Source organism: Tursiops truncatus, chromosome 17 (assembly GCF_011762595.2).
Source record: "Tursiops truncatus isolate mTurTru1 chromosome 17, mTurTru1.mat.Y, whole genome shotgun sequence".
NCBI lineage: Eukaryota > Metazoa > Chordata > Mammalia > Artiodactyla > Delphinidae > Tursiops > Tursiops truncatus.
The window spans coordinates 18,174,606-18,194,017 of record NC_047050.1 but is presented as its reverse complement, the minus strand read 5'-3'; the positions used below and the strand labels follow the sequence as shown (position 1 = coordinate 18,194,017).

At 38.7% G+C, this 19,412-nt stretch overlaps 1 protein-coding gene across 2 annotated transcripts; it reads right to left on the bottom strand.

Moving 5' to 3' along the window:
- Positions 1-380: 380 nt before the first annotated feature.
- On the bottom strand, positions 381-18,984 carry GDAP1 (ganglioside induced differentiation associated protein 1). 2 transcript variants are annotated; one of them, XM_004331047.4, is made up of 6 exons: positions 18,778-18,984; positions 17,907-18,099; positions 8,990-9,163; positions 6,952-7,046; positions 4,593-4,707; positions 381-3,619 (listed from the first exon to the last, which is right to left on the bottom strand). In XM_004331047.4, the coding sequence occupies exons 1-6, from the start codon at positions 18,892-18,894 to the stop codon at positions 3,237-3,239; spliced, it is 1,077 nt and encodes a 358-aa protein (XP_004331095.1). In that variant the 5' UTR covers positions 18,895-18,984; the 3' UTR covers positions 381-3,236. The 2 variants fall into 2 exon arrangements, with proteins under 2 accessions (XP_004331095.1, XP_073650633.1); XM_073794532.1 differs by having other exon boundaries at positions 18,052-18,099; positions 18,778-18,865.
- Between the last annotated feature and the right edge of the window lie 428 nt (positions 18,985-19,412).

Genomic DNA, 19,412 nt, shown 5'->3' with positions numbered 1-19,412 from the left:
ATAAATATCATAAAAAGAGTAGTATTTGAAACCCAGTGAACATGTAACAAAACTATTTTGAAAAAAAAAAAAAAACTCTTGTGTTGACCATTTTCATGCTATATACCCTGTTAAGTGGCTGGCTGCAAAAGAACCCCTTTAATGATCAGGATCGATATGGTATTCTTTAAGCCACCATTCAGTTTAACCATAAAATTATGTGTATTTAAATAAATCAAGAGTCAGTAACTTTTATGTTACAAGGAAAATATGACATCCTATAGCTAAATATTTTGAACACCTAACTTCTGCTTATTTTACCTTAATTACAACATTATGCTTTGACATTAAATGGAAAACATAATCTGATTTATCAAAAAAGATTACAAAATTAGTACTTTCAGGACACATATTTATTTTCCAATTAATTTCATTGATCTTACAGGCAGAATAGTATCTTGATCGATTACATTCAACAATACCAAAAAGTCTACAACTCTGGTGTCAATATCAATAATTACTAAAAATCAAGCAAGCAATTTACAACTATCTGCAGTTAAGGAAATTAGATCCAAAAGGCATGTAACAGCAATAACAATAAAATAGTATTTGTGTTTAGACATAAATAGCCAACATAAATTTAGTACCTCAGGCATTTTTCTAATTTATACAAATTTTGGAAATTGAGGAGCACATTGGCCAGTCCACGAATGATCATGAAAGAGAAAATACATAAATGTGCCTATTTTGCTAATAGTGTATGTTCAGCACTTTAGCTTGACATTGTGTGGTACAGTTATCCCTTCCAAGCATTAGACGTCAATACTACATATGCCTCAAGCTCTTTACAGATGAATGATCTGATGAAGATGCCCTCATTTCAGAAACTAAGGTCATTAATGTTTATCTTCACTTGTAACATTTCAGAAGACTTGCTGAACCTAAAGAAAGCCCAATCTCAGAGTGCTGGATGAACAGCGACACCTAGTGGTCATTTTACCCCTAAACAAATATCTTAAAAGTATAAACTCAAGGGTATCCATGAAACAAGTGAAATTGCCACAAATGCATCACCTTTAATAGCGACAAAAGCCTATTTCCAATGAAACTGTATCTGAAAATCATAAATACTTTTAGTAGATTTTCTCTTGATCAGTAATAATACAAATTTAATGAAAAGCCAGCATTGGACTTCGAATCTTTATTCTTAATCAACAACCCTTATATAGGTAAATATCCTCCTTTGTAGATTTTTGTAAAAATCCAATTTCAATTTCTTCATGTCTGAGTTCTTGTTCATAAAAGGATGACATAAAGAACTCTGAAACACTCTGACCTACTGAATAATCAGTTTTGTGGCTCTTTTATGAATACATGGTTTGGAATGTCCCAGAAACAAATTCAGACACTCTATACAACAATGCACTGAGGTTCAAAATCAAGACATTATAAAAGCTGCCACTCTGTTCATTATTATTGGATTGAGTTTACACTGGAGATGTTGTTAATTTTTTGGAAACAGAGAGTATCCAGTTCAACAATATTTTCTAACACAACTGATTCATGAATTATAGAATCATTTTACCATCAAAAAGTCATTGTTTAGTAGGTATGACTGTTTCCTGGTAAAGAAAAAGTTGGTAGGTACATTCTTTGGCCATCTGCACAGCCCATCTGAGGCAGTCCAAGCAAGTCCAAGCAAGCTTCTGCTGTTCGCTGGAACCTTAGCTCACCATTCCCCATACATGCTTCCTGTCACACCTAACACTGCTCCCCACACCTTTCTGGCCAACTCCAGAGAAACTCTACCTTCCTGTCACCAGGAAAGATTCTTCCTGAGCACAAACTGTATCTTGCAGTTCCATTATTGTTCATGGGACACACAGGGTTTTTCCCTTCCAGATGGACTGAGGCACCCCCTAATGTACCCATGAAGGAATGAATGAAGTGAATATAGGTGGAAATGAAGGAATATAGGTGGAATCACTATCTATCGACTTATTTCATCTCCCCTAAATTAATTGCCAAGGATCAAGACTAGATTTTCTCCTTCCCTGTAACCTTTTAAGGCTTTGTTGATGACGATAAATAGATGCAAGGTTTAGACAACAGTTTTTGCATTAACACACCAGCCTCCCTAAATGCAGAACGAGCCTATTTAACACTCCCAGATCAACGAAATACCCACTCCCCAGCCACGTGCCATGCTAGCAGTTACCTGGGACATTCACCTAAATGCCACCTGTGGGCACAAAAGGGCTGGAGAGACAAAGACTCCCAGTGACTGTTCACAACAGTCCACAGGAGTGATATCTCACAGGCACCTTCGAATTGGGGAACCATGAGGAAATTTCAGAGTTTCATGTAAATGCTAGTCAGACATGTTCCAGTAGGCATCTCATGCCCAAGTAGGTAATCAGTTAATTTTAATAAATTAGTGACTGTGATTTATGTGCATTTAAAATTAACACTAAGGTCAGATTAGGTGCTATAAGTGTAAAGCCCAGGGTTTTCTCCAGCCAACTCTCTGCAGTAACTCCCCAGTCCTCTTTTTCCAAGGTCCTCAGTTACAGGAGGAGGCATGGGCTGTAGCACAAGTAGTCAAATATAATGTTTACTAAGGGGACAGGCAGCCATGAGTGGCATCGGAGGCACCTGGAAGTTGCATTCTATTGTCATCATTATATAGACTTCATTCTCCCTTTTCCCCCTTCTTTGTCCCTTTGCCTCCCTTATTTCTGCCTAAAGCTAACAGTGAGAGTAGGAAGCACTGCTGTGCCCTGCTGCTATCTGAACTCCTGTGTTGAGTAACAAAGATGATTTCTGAATTCCAGGAGAAAATACTGCTAACTATTCAACACTCAACACACCCAGATAGTCTCAGATGAAGAGTTATGGGCAATCATAGGTTATTATTACTGTCTTCTCATAATAATAAACTTCTCCCCCAAAATCACCCAGAACTTGAACTGACATTTTGAGCGAAAGGTCTATTCTCTACCTGTCAGCATTCACATATCTTGACTTTGCACATGTTTTAAGGAGGAATTAGTTCAGGGTTGCAAATAAGTCCTCTCAAAGTTACCAGCCCACAAAACCATCTTCATTGCCTCCTCTCCCTGCATAAACGAGCCAAAGAGTAAAGGAAATTATGCGTTTTACTAGCTGCCCAGGGTCATTCTTCACTGGGCCTGGAAGAGTGGAGAAGGGTCTAGTTGAATGGCTAGATGAGTTGCCGCCACCAGATCCCCAAAAGCCTAGAAATAATTTGGTCTGGGTCTGAGCACTAATATCATGCTGCCAAGTCTCTTTCTGAAAAGCATAAAAGCAAAATATCCCATTCCTGCAAGAAAACCAACCACAAGGATGGTGCCAAGAACTTTTGGGGCCCTTTTCTTGGCCACCCGGAATGCGGTTGGCAACACCGCAGAGATTAATATATTGTTGACATGTCCTAAAACCTTGTTAAATGTTTTTCTCTTCAAGACACGCTCGTAATAGGTTTCCAAGTTCGGTCGCTTTCCATTTCCCCAGTTTCTCCTTGCAAACCCCAGGAACTTCAGTCGATGCAGTGTAACAGCAAGCGAGATGTCAGCCAAGGTGAAGGATTCCCCGCAGAGCCATGGCTGGCGGCCCTCTTCTAATTAGAGAAAGGGACATGGAGGATAAGGGGCAAGCACGGTACAAATAGACTTTGGTTGGCATCTTTGGTCTTAGTCTTGACGGCAAGGGTGAGGGTAGCAAAAGATGAAGGCCATGGTACATTTTCTTGACAATACTCAGCAAGTAATTCTATGCTTTAAAAAAAAAAAAAGTCCATGCAAATGTATCCCAAGCTAAGGGAGACTTGTTTGCCATCTGTCAGGCACCTGGGTCCGTAGGTGCCACTAGAGCCACTTGAGCTCAAAGCCTGTCTATCATTTTGAGGAGTGGAGAGCTTCCAAGCCAAAGGAGTTAACAGATATTTCCTTCTGGGTTAAGAAAATGACAGGTGTACTTAAGGAAAATCCATGTGTCACTCAGTAGTTGCCGCTTTTAGTGACTTATTTAGAAAGTCCCTATTGTGAAGCAAGTTTCAGGTATAATGGTCTTTAACTTTGTTGTCAATCAGAATAGTGCAAATGGTCCGTATGTCTGCACCTGGGCTTCATCGTGAAGCCAGGTTACAGGTGCAGCCAGTGGACGCTCACCAGGCAGCCTGCACATATGCACAGGCTGCTTCCATGTTATACTTTACTTCAATTTGCAGTTTTTCTCCCTGCCTAAGGGAAAAACTAGAGGGAGCGTTCAAGCAGGTACTCAGGTTATTCAACCAAACTAACTACTTTAATTAAAATTTGTGAAACAGGCCAGGTAGGAATCTACGAAGCATAACTTCAATTGTGCAGAAAAATTCTTCACCAGTCATATTTCACATAGACGCAGAGTTACCATTAGACACCTGGGTTTTGCTGAATTTGACACCTAGTATTGTTGCTATCATAATTTAAACTGCCCACGAGTACTAACAATTAAAAACAGATTACAGAATGTTTTTGGTGAAACCTAAGAACGTTCCCATAAATACTCCTGATGTCCAGAAAAAGAGAAAAAGGACACAAATGAGAACCTACCTGGGGTTTCTTCATTTCTTCTTTGCAACTCAGTTTCAACCTGATCCAAGACTTTCTCCAATTCATCAAGAATTTTCTTCAAATATTTGACATTGTCGTGGTCAAGGAGCTTCGACTAATTAACAAAAATAACTTATAGGTTATTTATGCCTGTAAAAGTAATCAGCGTAGAGCAGAGCAGATACAAACTCTTACAGAGTTGAAGGCTGTTTATTCTCGACAATGAGAAGAAATAGAATAACTTTGTTAAAGCAAAAGCAAACCTGACAGAAAATGCCCTGGCTGTGAAAATATCCCAGGGGTCAGACCCACTGTTCACTGGCAACTCCTGTGGAACCAAATGATCAGAGAGGGCAAAGAATGTGAGGGGCACAAAGAGACTCCTCTCGTGCCCAACTCCAGAATGGAACGTCGGCAGCCTTCAACAAATGAATAACTGAGGGCTCAGAGATGCAAGAGGAATCTGAATGCAGTGAGTTAAAGAGCAGGTAGAGGGCTTCCCTGGTGGCGCAGTGGTTGAGAGTCCACCTGCCGATGTAGGGGACACGGGTTTGTGCCCCGGTCTGGGAAGATCCCACATGCCGCGGAGCGGCTGGGCCCGTGAGCCCGCGTACCACAAAAAAAAAAAAAAAAAAGAGCATGTAGAGAGTAAGGAGTGTTGTGTGTGCAGACGTTTCTCTTGAGAAGCTCACTTATTTAGCTCATGTAGGATAAAGGAGGCTGGGAAGTAGAGGCAGGATTGGGAGTGCTGACGTTTGCTAGATTTTCAACATGGGAGAAGCTTTACACAGTTTGTTGGAGGAAAGAATCAGCAGAAAGAAAAAGGCTGACTCTAAATGATGAAGCAAAGACCTGTTCCTCAGGAGGCAGACACATCAAAATGGATTAACTCAAAATGGATTTAAGACTTGAAAGTAAGACCCGAAACCATAAAACTCCTAGAAGAAAACACAGGCGGTAAGCTCACTGACTTGGTCTTGGCAATGATTTTTTTTAATCTGACACCAGAAGCAAAAGCAACAAAAGCAAAAATAAACGTGTGACTACATTAAACTAAAAAGCTTCTTTCTGCACAGTAAAGGAACCCATCGACAAAACGGAAAGGCAACCTACTAAGTGGGAGCAAATACTTAAAAATCATATATCTGGGCTAATATTCAAAATCTATAAAGAGCTCATATAACTCAATAGCAAACAAACAAACAATCCAATTTAAAAATGGGCAGAAGATCTGGATAGACATTTTTCCAAAGAAGACATACAGTGGCCAATAGGTACATGAAAAGATGCTCAACATTGTAAATCATCAGGGAAAACAAATCAAAACCACAGTAAGATATCACCTCACCCCTGTTAGAATGGCTATTATCAAAAAGTCAAGAAATCACAAGTGTTGACAAGGATGTGGAGAATGGGGAACACTTGTGTTCTGCTGGTAGGAATGTAAATTGGTGCAGCCACCATGGAAAATAGTATGGAGGTTCCTCAAAAAATTAAAAATAGAACTAACATATAATCCAGCAATTCTACTTCTGGGTATTTAGCCAAAGAAAAACAAAAACACTAACTCAAAAGATATCTGCACTCCTACGTTCATTGCAATATTATTTACAATAGCCAAAACATGGAAACAACCAAAGTGTTCATCAATAGATGAAGGGATTAAAAAATTGTGATTGGTGTATATAGAATGGAATATTTTTCAGCTATTAAAAGACTGAAATTTTGCCATTTGCAACAATGTGGATGGACCTTGAGGGCATTACGCTAAGTGAAATAAGTCAAGGAGAGAAAGACAAATCCCATATGATCTCTCTTATTGGTGGAATCTAAAAACAAACAAACAAATAACCAAGCTCATAGATGCAGAGAACAGACTGGTGGTTGCCAGAGGCAGTGGGGTGAGGGGTTGGAGAAATGGGTGAAGGGGATCAAAAGGTACAAAGGAAAAAAACTGAAAGGCATGTGGGGTATATATATTAAAAAAATAAATAAACTCGCCTGTAACTTTATTGGTATAAAAAAGTCATAGATGGAGGTCTATCTGCCTCAAAGTGGAAAAATACCTGAAATGACAGATTCCTACAATATTTTATTAACTTGCTTTTACATTTTATAAGTTTCCTTGGCAACCAGCATGAGCAATGACTGCTTTTTAAGCAATTGTCGTTAGGTCTGAATATCAAATCTAATAAAGGAAAATTCTTTCTAAAAGCAGAGCCTAAGCCAAAGGTAACATGTGTTCTGGTGACTTGCGACAGTTCATAGAATATGTTCTAAAAAATAGTGATACTGTACAAAAAGTAGAACATTTAATACGAACGGCGGATGTCAGTTGAGGACAGCCCGGTTTACTTACCTGAAGTCGCTTCTGTTTTGCAATGTACGCCTCTTGTAAATCTGGGTTTTCTTCGGCAAGTTTTTTCAGTTCAGACTCTGTGTTACCAATTTGGCCTGATAACAAAATCATTTTTGAAACAGAAAATTATTTCCTCCCTTCCATAAAAGAAACAAAGAAAAGCAGGGAAACTCAATGGTAAGAGCATAAGCCCTGGGGTCATGCTCTTCCTCTGACTCAGACTCTGTGTGCCTCAGTTTCCTCACTTTTAAAATGGAGCTATCCGGTGCTTTGTGACCACCTAGAGGGGTAGGATAGGAAGGGTGGGAGGGAGACGCAAGGAGGAGATATGGGGATATATGTATATGTATAGCTGATTCACTTTGTTATATAGCGGAAACTAACACACCATTGTAAAGCAATTATACTCCAATAAAGCTGTTAAAAAAAAAAACACACTACAGACAAAGTCTACATAAATAAATACTGCACTCTGTTAAAAAAAAAAAGTGCAATGCATGAGACCCCCTATGCTCACACGTTGTCTCTCTCTCTCTCACACACACACACACACACACACACACACACACACAAACACACACACACTGGAGCAACCAGTTGTTCTATTCTTCCTAGTGACTCTCTACTCTTTTTCTTAATATCCTCTCTCACTTGTAACATTCTGACTTTCCTGAACTATAAGGGTGACCTTTCAGCTATTATATTACTAAGAAGAATGAATCAGGAAAAGAAGAAAACTAAACACCCATCTTGATCCTTTCATTATCCTCTTAAAAGGGGGTTTCTACCTCTACATTGTCCCTCTGCATCAAAGGACCCTGCCGCTTATCTCAGTAGGTGGGAGCTGCTAAAGTGAAAGACCGGTAGAACCTTGTCATGGCAAAGCCCATTAACAATTCCCAGGAAATAAAAATAGAATCTGGGTAAATAAATAAATAATAAAATAAAATGGAGCTCTCAGAGTATCTGCCGCACAGGCTGAGAATGAAACGGGAGGCACCGTGGAAAGGCATTGAATGCAAAGCCCAGCACATCATAAGTGCTTGAGCAGGGTAGTTCTACCTTTCAATACCTTCCAAGTTTTCTGTAATAAATTTCTATGGAAAGGGAAGGGAAAAGCCTTATTTAGAGAAATATTTACTCTAGGGAAATATAGTCAGAATACTTGTTTCAAATCATATAATGAGTATTTCTGAGGAGAAGGAGGAGGAACAAGAGGAAGGTGAGAAGTTGGAAGAGGGAGGAGAAAAATGCAGGGAGGGAGAGCAGGGCAGGGAAGGTAAGAGGAGAGGAGTAAGGAGGAGGGGGTGGAAAAGAAAGTAAAGTAGCTCAGTAAGAGAACTGTAAAGGCGAGGTATGATGCAACAGAAAGAACGCGCTTTCTGGAATTGAAGCTCTGGGTGTGAGTGTTCCTGGTCAAAACCCCCAGTTTGATCACAGCCCCTTCCCTTTCCAATCCCCTGGGCCATGGAGCACACCTCCTCACCTTAATTAATTGTTTGTATCTTTGTATCCCAGGCACTGACCCTTCCCTATCCTCAGGGCAGGAGGAAGGAGAGAGCTGGAGGTCACAGCTCAACCTCAGTGAATCTCCGATCACTAAACTCAGAGGAAGAGTAATGGCTACACAGCCTGTAGCCCAGCTCTTCACATAATGAAACAAAAATTAAGAACCAGAAATGTGAACTCAGTCACCCATAACTCCCAGCAGATCCCAGCTTTCCTTATTTCCTAGTCCATTTGTCCATGAGAACATGTTATGTTCTCTACTTTTCCACAGGCCACTCTTCTGAGTTTTATTTAAGCTTGGCCCTCAAGGCCAAGAGCTGGAAAATCAGGTCCTGTAGACAATAAATGTCCAGCTGAACAGCTGAAGCACAGATTCATCTGACTGGTGCGTGGATCGATATATAACATGCACGTCCATGAAGCAAACTCAACAACCCTGCCCCCAAGTCTTCCTGAGGTGTGCTAGGTCTCAGAAATGAATTAAAAGAAACTTGAGACAGAATTCCAGGTCTTTAAGATCTTTACATACTGCGAATCCTTGTTGTTGCATAAGCTGGGATCATGGAGTCCACAGTTAGCTCAGGATGTAAAATGCAGCCGTGTGTATAGGCATCCATGGGCAGGGAGTCAAGCAGTTCTCGATAATGTTGTACCCGTGGGTAATACATGCTTCCTTTATCAGGCATTAACCTGGGTGTTTTTTCTAAAATACACACACAAACACATACACAAACATTGAAGGAAAAGTTACAAACAAGATGTTACATCCAAAAGCAAGAAACAAAAAACTCCAGCCCCTCCACATTAACATTTTCAGTATTATATGAAGGGATTTAAAGGATGATATCTCTCCAGCCCAGACATTCAAAATTTGAATTGGACTGAGGTACCAGACCAGATTCCCAAACCACGATCACACTTCTCCACCTTGCAAATCACTACTCTCCAGGTCTAGTTTTTTATGCCAACTCCCCTGCCGAAATTTTGCCAAACTTCCACAACTACCAACATCTGACTAAGTCAAGTTGCCTTCCTCTGTACATGCAAAATACTCTGTACATACTCCATTATAGCCCTTATCACCTTAATTAGTTGTTTGTATCTTTTTGCCCCATAAACCCCTTCAGGGCAAGGAACGTATGATCCGGAGTGTAGCATAGTGTCTCATACATTTTAGGCCCTTGGTAAATGTTGGTTAAGTGAATGAAGGCTCATTATGGAAAGATGATCAGGGACCACACATTCCCAGGTTCCAGTTAATACCAAGAGTGATCCCATTGACGCTATGTGAATGGGAATTGACAATCTTCGTGGAATTCACCAGCAATTTCTCATATTTTATCTCTGGAAAGTGGGCTCTACATAAATCTTCATTTGCTGGTTAAACTCTAAACTATAGACTCCTTAAGGGCAGGGACCATGTATTGTTCTTTGTTGAATCCCAGTGCCCAATATAATGTTTGGCTCATAGTAGGTGTTGAATAAATTTCAATTAATGAATTAATATATTCCCAAATTGCTAGTTATTATAGAATATTTGAGCTGCAGAAGCTCTGTAGCAATTAATGAGGACACTGAGATATATAGGCTGAGACATTCTCCCAAGATCCCACAGCTAATTAGAGGCAGACCAAGAACCAAAGTCATTAACTCCTAATGCAGTGCTCTGTTTTATTACATCATTGTAACCTCTTCAAAGGGTTTACTTCTCAGAGACTATTCAAGAAGAATAAAAATGAACCATGTGATCCAAAGGTCAGGGCTAAGTCCCTACAGAATCTATTCCCACTTCTGACTCTCAAACTTCCCCTAAAAAAAAAATGCCAACAAGCTTATTAATCTAACAGGTGAAAAGAATGACCTCAACTCTATTCATTTATTTTTTGCTTATTCACTTATTCGTTTAGTTTGAGTTATTTATTTAATTTGGAATCCTTTTGAGCATTGCACACTCATTCATAAGCATTGACAATTCAGAGTTGGTTGGAGAGTAAGATTTCGGGCAAGATCTCATAACGCCAGACCAAGTAGTACAAGATTTTAAGCCAACAGGCTATTTCTGACTCTCTAAGAAAAAAGAACATGGATTACTCCTCAAACCAGTGGGCAAATGTCTAATTCCCTGCTGAGAGTCCAGTTCTGAAGTCTGCATTAGAATGACCAAGAATGAAGGGTCAGCTACATTCTGCTCGTCAACCGTGAACTTGCCCAACTAGAGCACACTTCCTTGCTGCCCAACCAATGCATGGTAAACATTCCCATGAGGATAACAGACTGGAGGGCTTCTAAGGTCCTTGAAATTCTAAAGGGTTCTCAACCTTTTGTGTGCCACTGACCTCTTCTCAAAATAATGTTCTTAAATGCATAAAATACAAGACATAGGATTGCAAAGGAAATTGATTATATTAAAATAAACTATCAAAGTAATTTTAAATTATAAAATACTAATATGGGTGTCTTTTTATTAATACACTAACAAAAGCTAGCAGCAGTTCTAATAACTACCATAATTTCAAAGTAGTGATGGGCATAAGTGATATTTTAAGATATCTGCAATAACTTGATATGCCACGAACACATCAGTCACATGAACATACGAACAAAGTCACAGGCACTCCTGATATTGCTTTGGATTATGCCTACATTGGAAATGAAAGGAAATGATAAATTTCTGTTCGAAATTAGTGAAAAATAAAGATGTAATTTTTTCCCGTCTAAGATATCAAATGTCCTGAATTCTATTCACAGACCACTAGCGGTAAAAGTTCTCAAAGTATGGTCTAAAAACCCCTGGGCTTCCTGAAGACACTCTCAGGGGGTCTACAAGTCAAAGCTATTTTTATAGTAATACTAAGATGTTAATTGCTTTTTCACTCTTATTCTCTCTTGAGTGTATGACGGTATTTTCCAGAGCCTATACAACATGTGATAACTCCATCACTCTGGCATTAATGGAATGTGGGGTTGTATATTCTTGTATTTTAAACTATTCTCAATTTTAATTTTTAGTTTGATGGATATTGATAGAACACATAAACAAAAGCTCTCAAATGTCTTTCTTAACTTTTAAGACAAAGGGGCCTTGAAACCAAAATGTTTAAGAACCACTGTTCTGGGGGGTCCAAGAACCACAGGTTAATAACCATAAATGATACGACATTTTAAAATGCCTCTCAAGTGGGTAAATCTATAGCTACTGGCTCTGGCTGCTTTCTTGTGCCAGGCCGGGGGTTTGTCTTCAGAAGAGCATACGACTTCCTTCCTGGGAAAGAGAATAAAAGCAGGAAAAACAACATCCAATTGCTTTCTGGCGAAGGTCCATCTGGCCAAGTCTGAATCCAAAGATTTGAATGCACGAAAGTAATCTTCTACTCAGTGCTCCATTACTATATAACTATCTCCTAAAACACTTTGTCAGGCAGAGCATCAGATACCCACTGAACCCATGTTCTTTTCCAAGCTCACTTTCTCTCTTCAAGGACACCCTGTCCAGTATCACACATCCAATGTGCCACCAGCACACAAAAGTGTCCAGTGCCTCTGGAAAGAGAGTTTTTCAAAAGACAACGGGGAATTTCCTTTGAATTATACAGAAAATCTTCCCTCTCATTCTCATTTATTTTCCAGTCCTTCCATAAAGCATTTTTGTTACGATACTAAAAAGAGAAAATCTTTTCTTGGTATTCTACCTCAATCAGGAGTGAGAAAGCAATAGAAGGGTTACAGGGTTTGAGAAACAGGCAATAAGAATAATTCTGGGAACTCTTCATTGGGGTGGAAGGTTGCAGTAGTGGAAGCCAGGATCAGTGACTAAGCTGGAAGAATAAATAAGTACATTGGCATAAGACCTGACGTTGTAGAACTGAGTAGGGACAAAGGTAGGTCTTGTACTGCACCTAAATTTAGGCAGCAAATTAGAAACAGGCAGATGGACATAAAGCAGAAAGATGTGATAAACAACAAAGAGAGAAAATAAAAGAACAAAATTCTAAATCAGAAAGAAACAATAAAAGCATTCTGTAACCATTTAATGGGGACCAACAGCTCCATATATTCTCAAGTCCCTGTACTGTTGGGTAGAATAACAATGGCCCTGAGCCATTAAAAAAATTACATTCAGTTTCCCCAAGAGCAAAAACTAAAAAGAATCTAGGGGCTTAAAGGCATACATTTTAATTATTTTCCTAAATTGGCTGCTTTGATTTCCTACACTCCCCAGTGATGGCAGATAAAGGAGGCATTATTATGACTGTTTTCTAGAAAGATACCCCCTAGGTCTATTTGAATAATTGTCAGGTCTTCCTTCAATGAGAATAGATTAGACTTCATTTCTATCTCTATCCCTTTGCTGATTTTTTATTTTACTTAGATCACGTAGTGATGACATTGGTACGTAAGATAATATGCAGCATGTAGCTGAACAAAATTGTACCCTTCAACTAGTCATACACCAGGCTATTAAAAAGATAATAATGGTAAACAATTAAATTATGACCTGAAGCAAAAGATATGGTTACAAACTGACTACAATTCAAGGCTGCCATAACTTCAGAGCTAGGAAGATCAAATCTAAACACAGATGAGAAAAAACACGATGTCAAATTACACAAGTTCATTACACACATCCAGAATTTTCTGAGACACAGCCAAATTTGTAGCAAGATAGTCAATACATTTTATACCTTAAATGTTTAACTACTTTTTAATTGGTAGTATATTTAAAACTTTTATAGGAACATTCATAATTGGGGGGCAAAATTCCTTGATCAGATAGTTTGTTCCAATTATTGTATACACATAATATAGAACCAGGACCTCTGTAATTTTAACACCCCATCCTGTTCACTAAAATTGAACAAATCAGAGAAAGTTTTTTTTAATTACTTTTTAAAACCATGTTTATTGGCATAATCATGAGTTTTAAAGACTCATTTTCTTTTCCTTACCATATACCATATTTTCTCTGCACTCAGTTACAATCCTTTGTGCTAACCTGCAATTTCAGTAGATGTGCGGAAAAGTGTATAATGTTACTCAACTATATATGAGACCCTTTTAGTAACAGATATAAAATTATTTATTCTATGACCTTAACAATAATTGAAAATTCCTTACATAAATAACTATATTTTTAATATAACAGTAATTTCAGAATGAATATTATCTTTAAAATCTGAGTTGATTTTCAATATATATTGATAAAACTATATTTATAAAATAAATTTATATTTCCTAATCAGACGTAGTATGTGATACTTTAATATATACCAGAATACTTGGATTATTTCCAAACCAAATTCTTTTCCTAAGAATACTTAAAATGATATATCTAGACATAAGACATGGGGCATAGTCTTCAGAGAACTGTTATAAAACATACTAAATTACCAAAATTCAATATTCACCATATGACATCCTTGATTCCAGGTTACCACTGATTGGCAGTAATAAACAGTATATATTCTAGTATTTTGTAGTTATTTCATGCTCTCTCTTTTTTTTTTTTTACTTCTAAAAATCTGAATTTAATTGGGATGCCAGATTCCTAGCAATTTACATTTTTAATTTTCCAGATAATTTGGAGATTACATGCTCACTTTTTTTTATTATTTGGTGGCCAAGTTACAGTTCACTAAAAGAGATTATGATATACCAAAAGGATGTAAATAAGTAAATACTGATTATACAGAAAGGTTGAGAAAGGTGTACAGGTCAGCAAGCCATCATTTTTAGTACAATCCCCAGTTGATAGACTAATAAAGGATAGCAAATAAGAGCAAAGGAGATGCCAGTTGACTACACTCTGCTCTTTAGATGAATGGATACACTTAATTAAAGTCTCTTATATAACCATGGGCAACTATACACCTCATGAAATCCATTCACTCATTATCATTCTAATTTGTCACCTTTCCTCAAAGTTCCATCCATAATTGGTCAACATGCTGCATGTTCCAACCAGTTCAAATATAGCAGGTCACAATTTGCCATGTTCTAGACAGAATCTATACTTTTGAAACAACTTGAAATCACACTAGTCTTTTATTTCATTGTTGGCTTTTGTTGGTAACTTATTAGCAGGCCAGGTCTCTCGTCCTTCATTAATGCAGCTGATTTTTTAAAACAAAATTCATATACTACTTTTAGCCTTGTTAAACTTTATCTTAGTTATTGTTCCACTTTATTGTCCATGAGAAGCATTTCATAAGCTAGTCATCATTTTAACTATCACAGCTCACACATCTGCAAGTATAATAGTGTTTCTTTGATGTCTTTATTCAAATCATTTATAGAATTGTTAGACTCAGTCAGAGAATAGAAGCCTAAAAGAACACCAGTAGGGATCCCTGTCCAGGCTGACATCTGTTTTCAATAACTCATTCATTTTAATCATTCAAAAGTATTTATTAGCTCCCATTAAAGAACAGTCACCATACCAGGCACTGGGAATACAGCTGTTAATGAAACAGGCACTGTCTCTGACCTCGCGGTGCTTACAGTGGTCTACAAGTAATTGAAATAATTAAAGTGTGATAAAATTATCATAGGATAAGTGAAATGAGAGAATATAGCTAAACAAGCAACACGGTATAAGAAATTCATAAATGAATATTCTTCATTATGGTGGTTTATTCATCGGAAAATGTGCATTACTTTCATCTAGCCATATATGCTCCTTCATTCCACAGGGGTATCATATGACTTAACCTCAAATGCTCTGCTTAAATCAAGATACACTGTATGTAGAACTATGCCCAGCACCTAATAGATTCACTTTTTAAAGTGTTAAAGACATTCTCCAGTAATGTAAAATTTAAGCTGTTTCCTTTTCATCGAGGTACTCAAAAAATATATACTTTACAATTTTTTGACAACACATTCTAGAACTCTGCCACACTTGAAGACAGTAATTTATAGCGCTGCTTAAAGCTTAAGCAATTATTTAATGCACAGTAATTTGTAGTAGTGCTTCTCAAACTTTTATGTATATATGAATCACCTGGGAATCTTGTTAAAATGCAGATTCTGATTCAAGAGACTTGCAGTAGAGTCTAGAATTCTGCATTTCTAACAAGCTCAAAGATGATACCAGTGCTGCTGGCCCATGGAATACGTGTTAAGTAGCAGGGATTAGAATTCAGCCTCCCCTCTGGTTAACAATTGGGATAACATTTGTCTCTCTCTTGTCTGGCCCTTTTCCTAATCTCCATGAGTTCTTAATGATAAATACAAATTATCTAAATGATCATTGTGATAATGCTTACATGTTTGTTTTTTATTTTAACACTTTGACACAAACTTCATCTGGAGACTAGACGCCTGCATTTATATAACTGTTTTCTTACTGTCTTCATAGCTACCATGGGTTTTAGTTCCCTTAATCTTAATCTTCCTTTACTCTTTCCAGTTGAATGACTATTCTCCTTGGGAAATGGCAAAGAGTGAAATAAGAGTTGATTGGACTTGCTTTATCTCTGCAACTGATAAAATTATATCACCTAATCCAAGAGGACAAACAGAAACGTCAAGTCACCAAGGATATGCAACCAGTTTGCGATAGCTTCAGATTAAGAGCTAGAATTCTCGATTGTCTACTTATTCTATTGGTACAACCAGAATTAAAGTCCTTAGTTTCCATATTTTCCTCTTAATGTTTAGCCCACAGTACCTTCTCCTCTGATTCAATAAATAGTAGTAAGAAAAGGTCAGTATTCACCTTGAGTAGGACTCCGAATGCATTTCAGTTTTGCTATTATATAGTCAAAGAAAAAGAAAAAGCCTAAAAAAAATTTGATGAAGCCTAATAATCATTAACATTACTATACTGTAAAGTAATACTGTATATTACTGAATATCTAACAGGAGAGATAATGTCACAAAGAGGAGGAGAATGGTAGTAGTTCAAGGGATGCTAACAAAAGATTTAAACATTTTCATTTGCTATATCCTTTGAAAGTTTTTGATGATTTGAAGTAGAATTCGTATGCAATTATTTTGTCTTATTCACATTATTATAATCACTTCTCCCAAGAAATACAAATTATTATTCAACAGACTTGTCCATTTCCAAAAAGCTCAAGATTGAGAAAAATTGTCTTAAATCAATTAGCCCCCATTTCCTGTTCAGTCCCCAGCATTTAGACTTATAAGGAATAGCAAGTAATGATGGATGGAAAAGCAGTTTAGATCAGTGGCCACCTCCAATCAAAACCTTAGGGAACTAAACACTTGGGTTAAGAATAAGGGAAGCCCACTGCTAATCTAATTCCCTGGGGTAAACTCCGCCCAGCCCCCATTTAGGTCCTAAACCTATCTTTCTTCTAAGTACCTCAGACTTCTTGGGGCCTTATAATTTCCTTTCTCAGCTTCCAATAATTTGGGGTTATATTCTGGTTTTATCTTGCCCAATTAACATCAACATAACTGGTGGCAGATGAAGAGTAACTGGATCTCGTCGTGCAACTTCTTTTTCAGAAGAGTACTTAGCTGATAGCTAAGAGCCCTCTGTTCTGCTCTCAGTTCTGTCGGTGATCAGCTGTGTAATCCTGGGCAAATATTGAAGCTACAGTTTACCTCAAAGGCTTGTTATTAGGAAGAAGCAAGACAATGTGTAAGTGGCAATGACTATGAGAGATGGTCCATGTAATAGGAAGGTTTGGATTTGAAAGGCCTGCGTTCCAGCCCTAATCTGCCATAATAGCTATGTTACCTTAGGCAACCACTCTGTTTCTCCTTCCTCATGTACAAAAGGGGAATAATTAGTCTACCATGCCTATCTCAGGTTGCTTTTTTTGAAGACTGACTAGAACAGAAACTATAAAATGTCTGACACAAAACAGGCTGTCAATAAATGATTAGTACTTAAAATCACTGTACAAATTTGAGCCCTATAATTCCTCACAAAAGATATAAAAATTCAAACCATACAGATGTAACAAGAGCAAAGATCTCCAAGTATACCAACATTCTAATCTCCCTTGCCTAAGATTTATTCCTCTTTTTCCCTCTTATTATTTTTAAGGTAGAACCATTTAGTAGACTAAATGAAACTGATTTTCATACTGTTCATTTAAAATCAATATTATGAATTTGACTTCAAGGCTAATAAATCACCACCACAAACCATACACCTGCAGGGTTTTTTGCAAGTGAATTTAAAAGGAAAGTTCCGACATTAAAATTGGTAGTTTACGTGAAATCTTTTCCATGGAGTTACAATGGCTTATACAAAATTTATTTTATTGACCCATTTTATATTTGTGTGCTTATGGAAATGGAAAAGGTTGTTGGCACTAAACCACCATCATGAAACCAAAAAGAGGGGAGGAAGGGAGGAAATAGGAAGGAGGGAAGGAAGGAAGGGGGAAAGGAAGGGAGGGAAGGAAGAAAGACATATATTTGTGTTGAAAGTAAATCCAAGAAATCACAAATAGCCTTAACATTACCATCCAGGAAAGTCTGTTCAAGATAATCAATGATCTGAGTGGCCTCACAAATAATGTTTTCCCCGTGGATAAGGACGGGCACTTCTCCAGTTGAGTTCAAACGCATAAACCAGGGCTCATTGTGCTCACTCAGGGGCAGACTTACATCATGTTCCTCGCACTTCAATGCCTTTTCAGCAATTACCAAGCGCACCTGGAAGAGTTCACACTGGTTACCACAACGCGTGGAGGCTTTTAATTAAATGACATCCCTGGATACCATCAAGCAGTTCTTTTGTGCTTCCCTGAGTTATTAATATTTTCAAGATTCTTTTCAACTATTCCTGTTCCTGGAATTAACAAGTGAGATATATTCTAGCGTCTTCCGCTTGTAAGTGAGAAAAGCTAATTAAGTAATGAAAAGGATTCTGGCTATATTCAGTCCACAGTCACCCTCTTCATCACTACTACTTTCTCGGTGTCCTAAACCTTACGATGTGTCCTTCCCGTAATAAGGACCTGAAACAGATAGGCTAGGCCTGTTGAAGAGAGTGAATGCGACCAAGAGTAAAAGAAGGAACCCTAGACGATGTGGTTGCAGGAAGGCGCTTCCCTCTGCCTCGCTCTCCACGGCCCCGGAGACAAGGCCTCCCGCCCAAATACCGAAAGCGATGCTTTTTTGTTGCATTTCACGACTGGTAGTGCATTGCACCTCAGACTGATGCTCCCTGCTCCCCTACAAGGCGCACCCCCGCCCCTCAGGGAGCGCCCGCCGGGGTTAGGGCGTCGGAGGCCTGTTTCTAAGTGGGCCGGCCTACCCGGGCAACACCCAGAGGGAGCTGTCCCGGTGCTGAAACCCGATCCGCACCGCCCGCCCGGCGGAGGCCTTTACCTTTTGAGAGCTGAAAGAATGCGTCCAGTGGTACAGAATGAGCTTAACCTCCGCGTCCGACTTGCCTTCCGCCATCAGGGGCGCTCCCCCTCTCTGCTCGTCCTGCCTCCGGGCCATTTCGGGGACGCGCGAGCGCGGGAGGGCCTCGCCTGTCCGCCCTTTACTTCTCCCAGCCACAGCGCCCTGCAAATCGCCCTTAGCTTTGCCAGGATGCCACCCGATGCTCCGGGAAAGAAGAGTTCGCGCAGATGAACGAACAGACCGCTGGGAAGTGTAGTTTCGTGGGCGAGAAAGCTGCGGGGGAGAGTCTGCGCACAGAAGTCACCTGGGAGGTGCAATTGGACGTTTTTTAGGGAAAACGATCTCAAATATGAGTCCCTGATTATTTAAGATGAGTAATGGAAAATGTTGATTGCAAATTATTCATCGGTTTTGTAGATGGAGTAGAGGTTGCTCAGGCATAAAAGCATCAATTTCCCAAGATACTTAGGGGTCCTCTTGGAGAGTCTGTGCCTTTGGTGGAAAGGAAGTTCCCGGTTTACAGACAAAACAACAGGATAAAGATTTATGAGTTCTCATTAGAAGATGCTATTATGCGGTCATGTAATAACAACAATAAAAATAATAATAAATCT

Excerpts from the sequence above, each read along its gene's own strand:
- GDAP1 (XM_004331047.4), bottom strand. The coding sequence starts at position 18,894 with ATGGCCCGGAGGCAGGACGAGCAGAGAGGGGGAGCGCCCCTGATGGCG. Across the intron at positions 9,164-17,906 it reads TGAACAGACTTTCCTGGATG|AAAAAACACCCAGGTTAATG; the intron begins GTAATGTTAAGG and ends TGTGTATTTTAG. Across the intron at positions 4,708-6,951 it reads CAAAACAGAAGCGACTTCAG|TCGAAGCTCCTTGACCACGA; the intron begins GTAAGTAAACCG and ends TTTGTTAATTAG.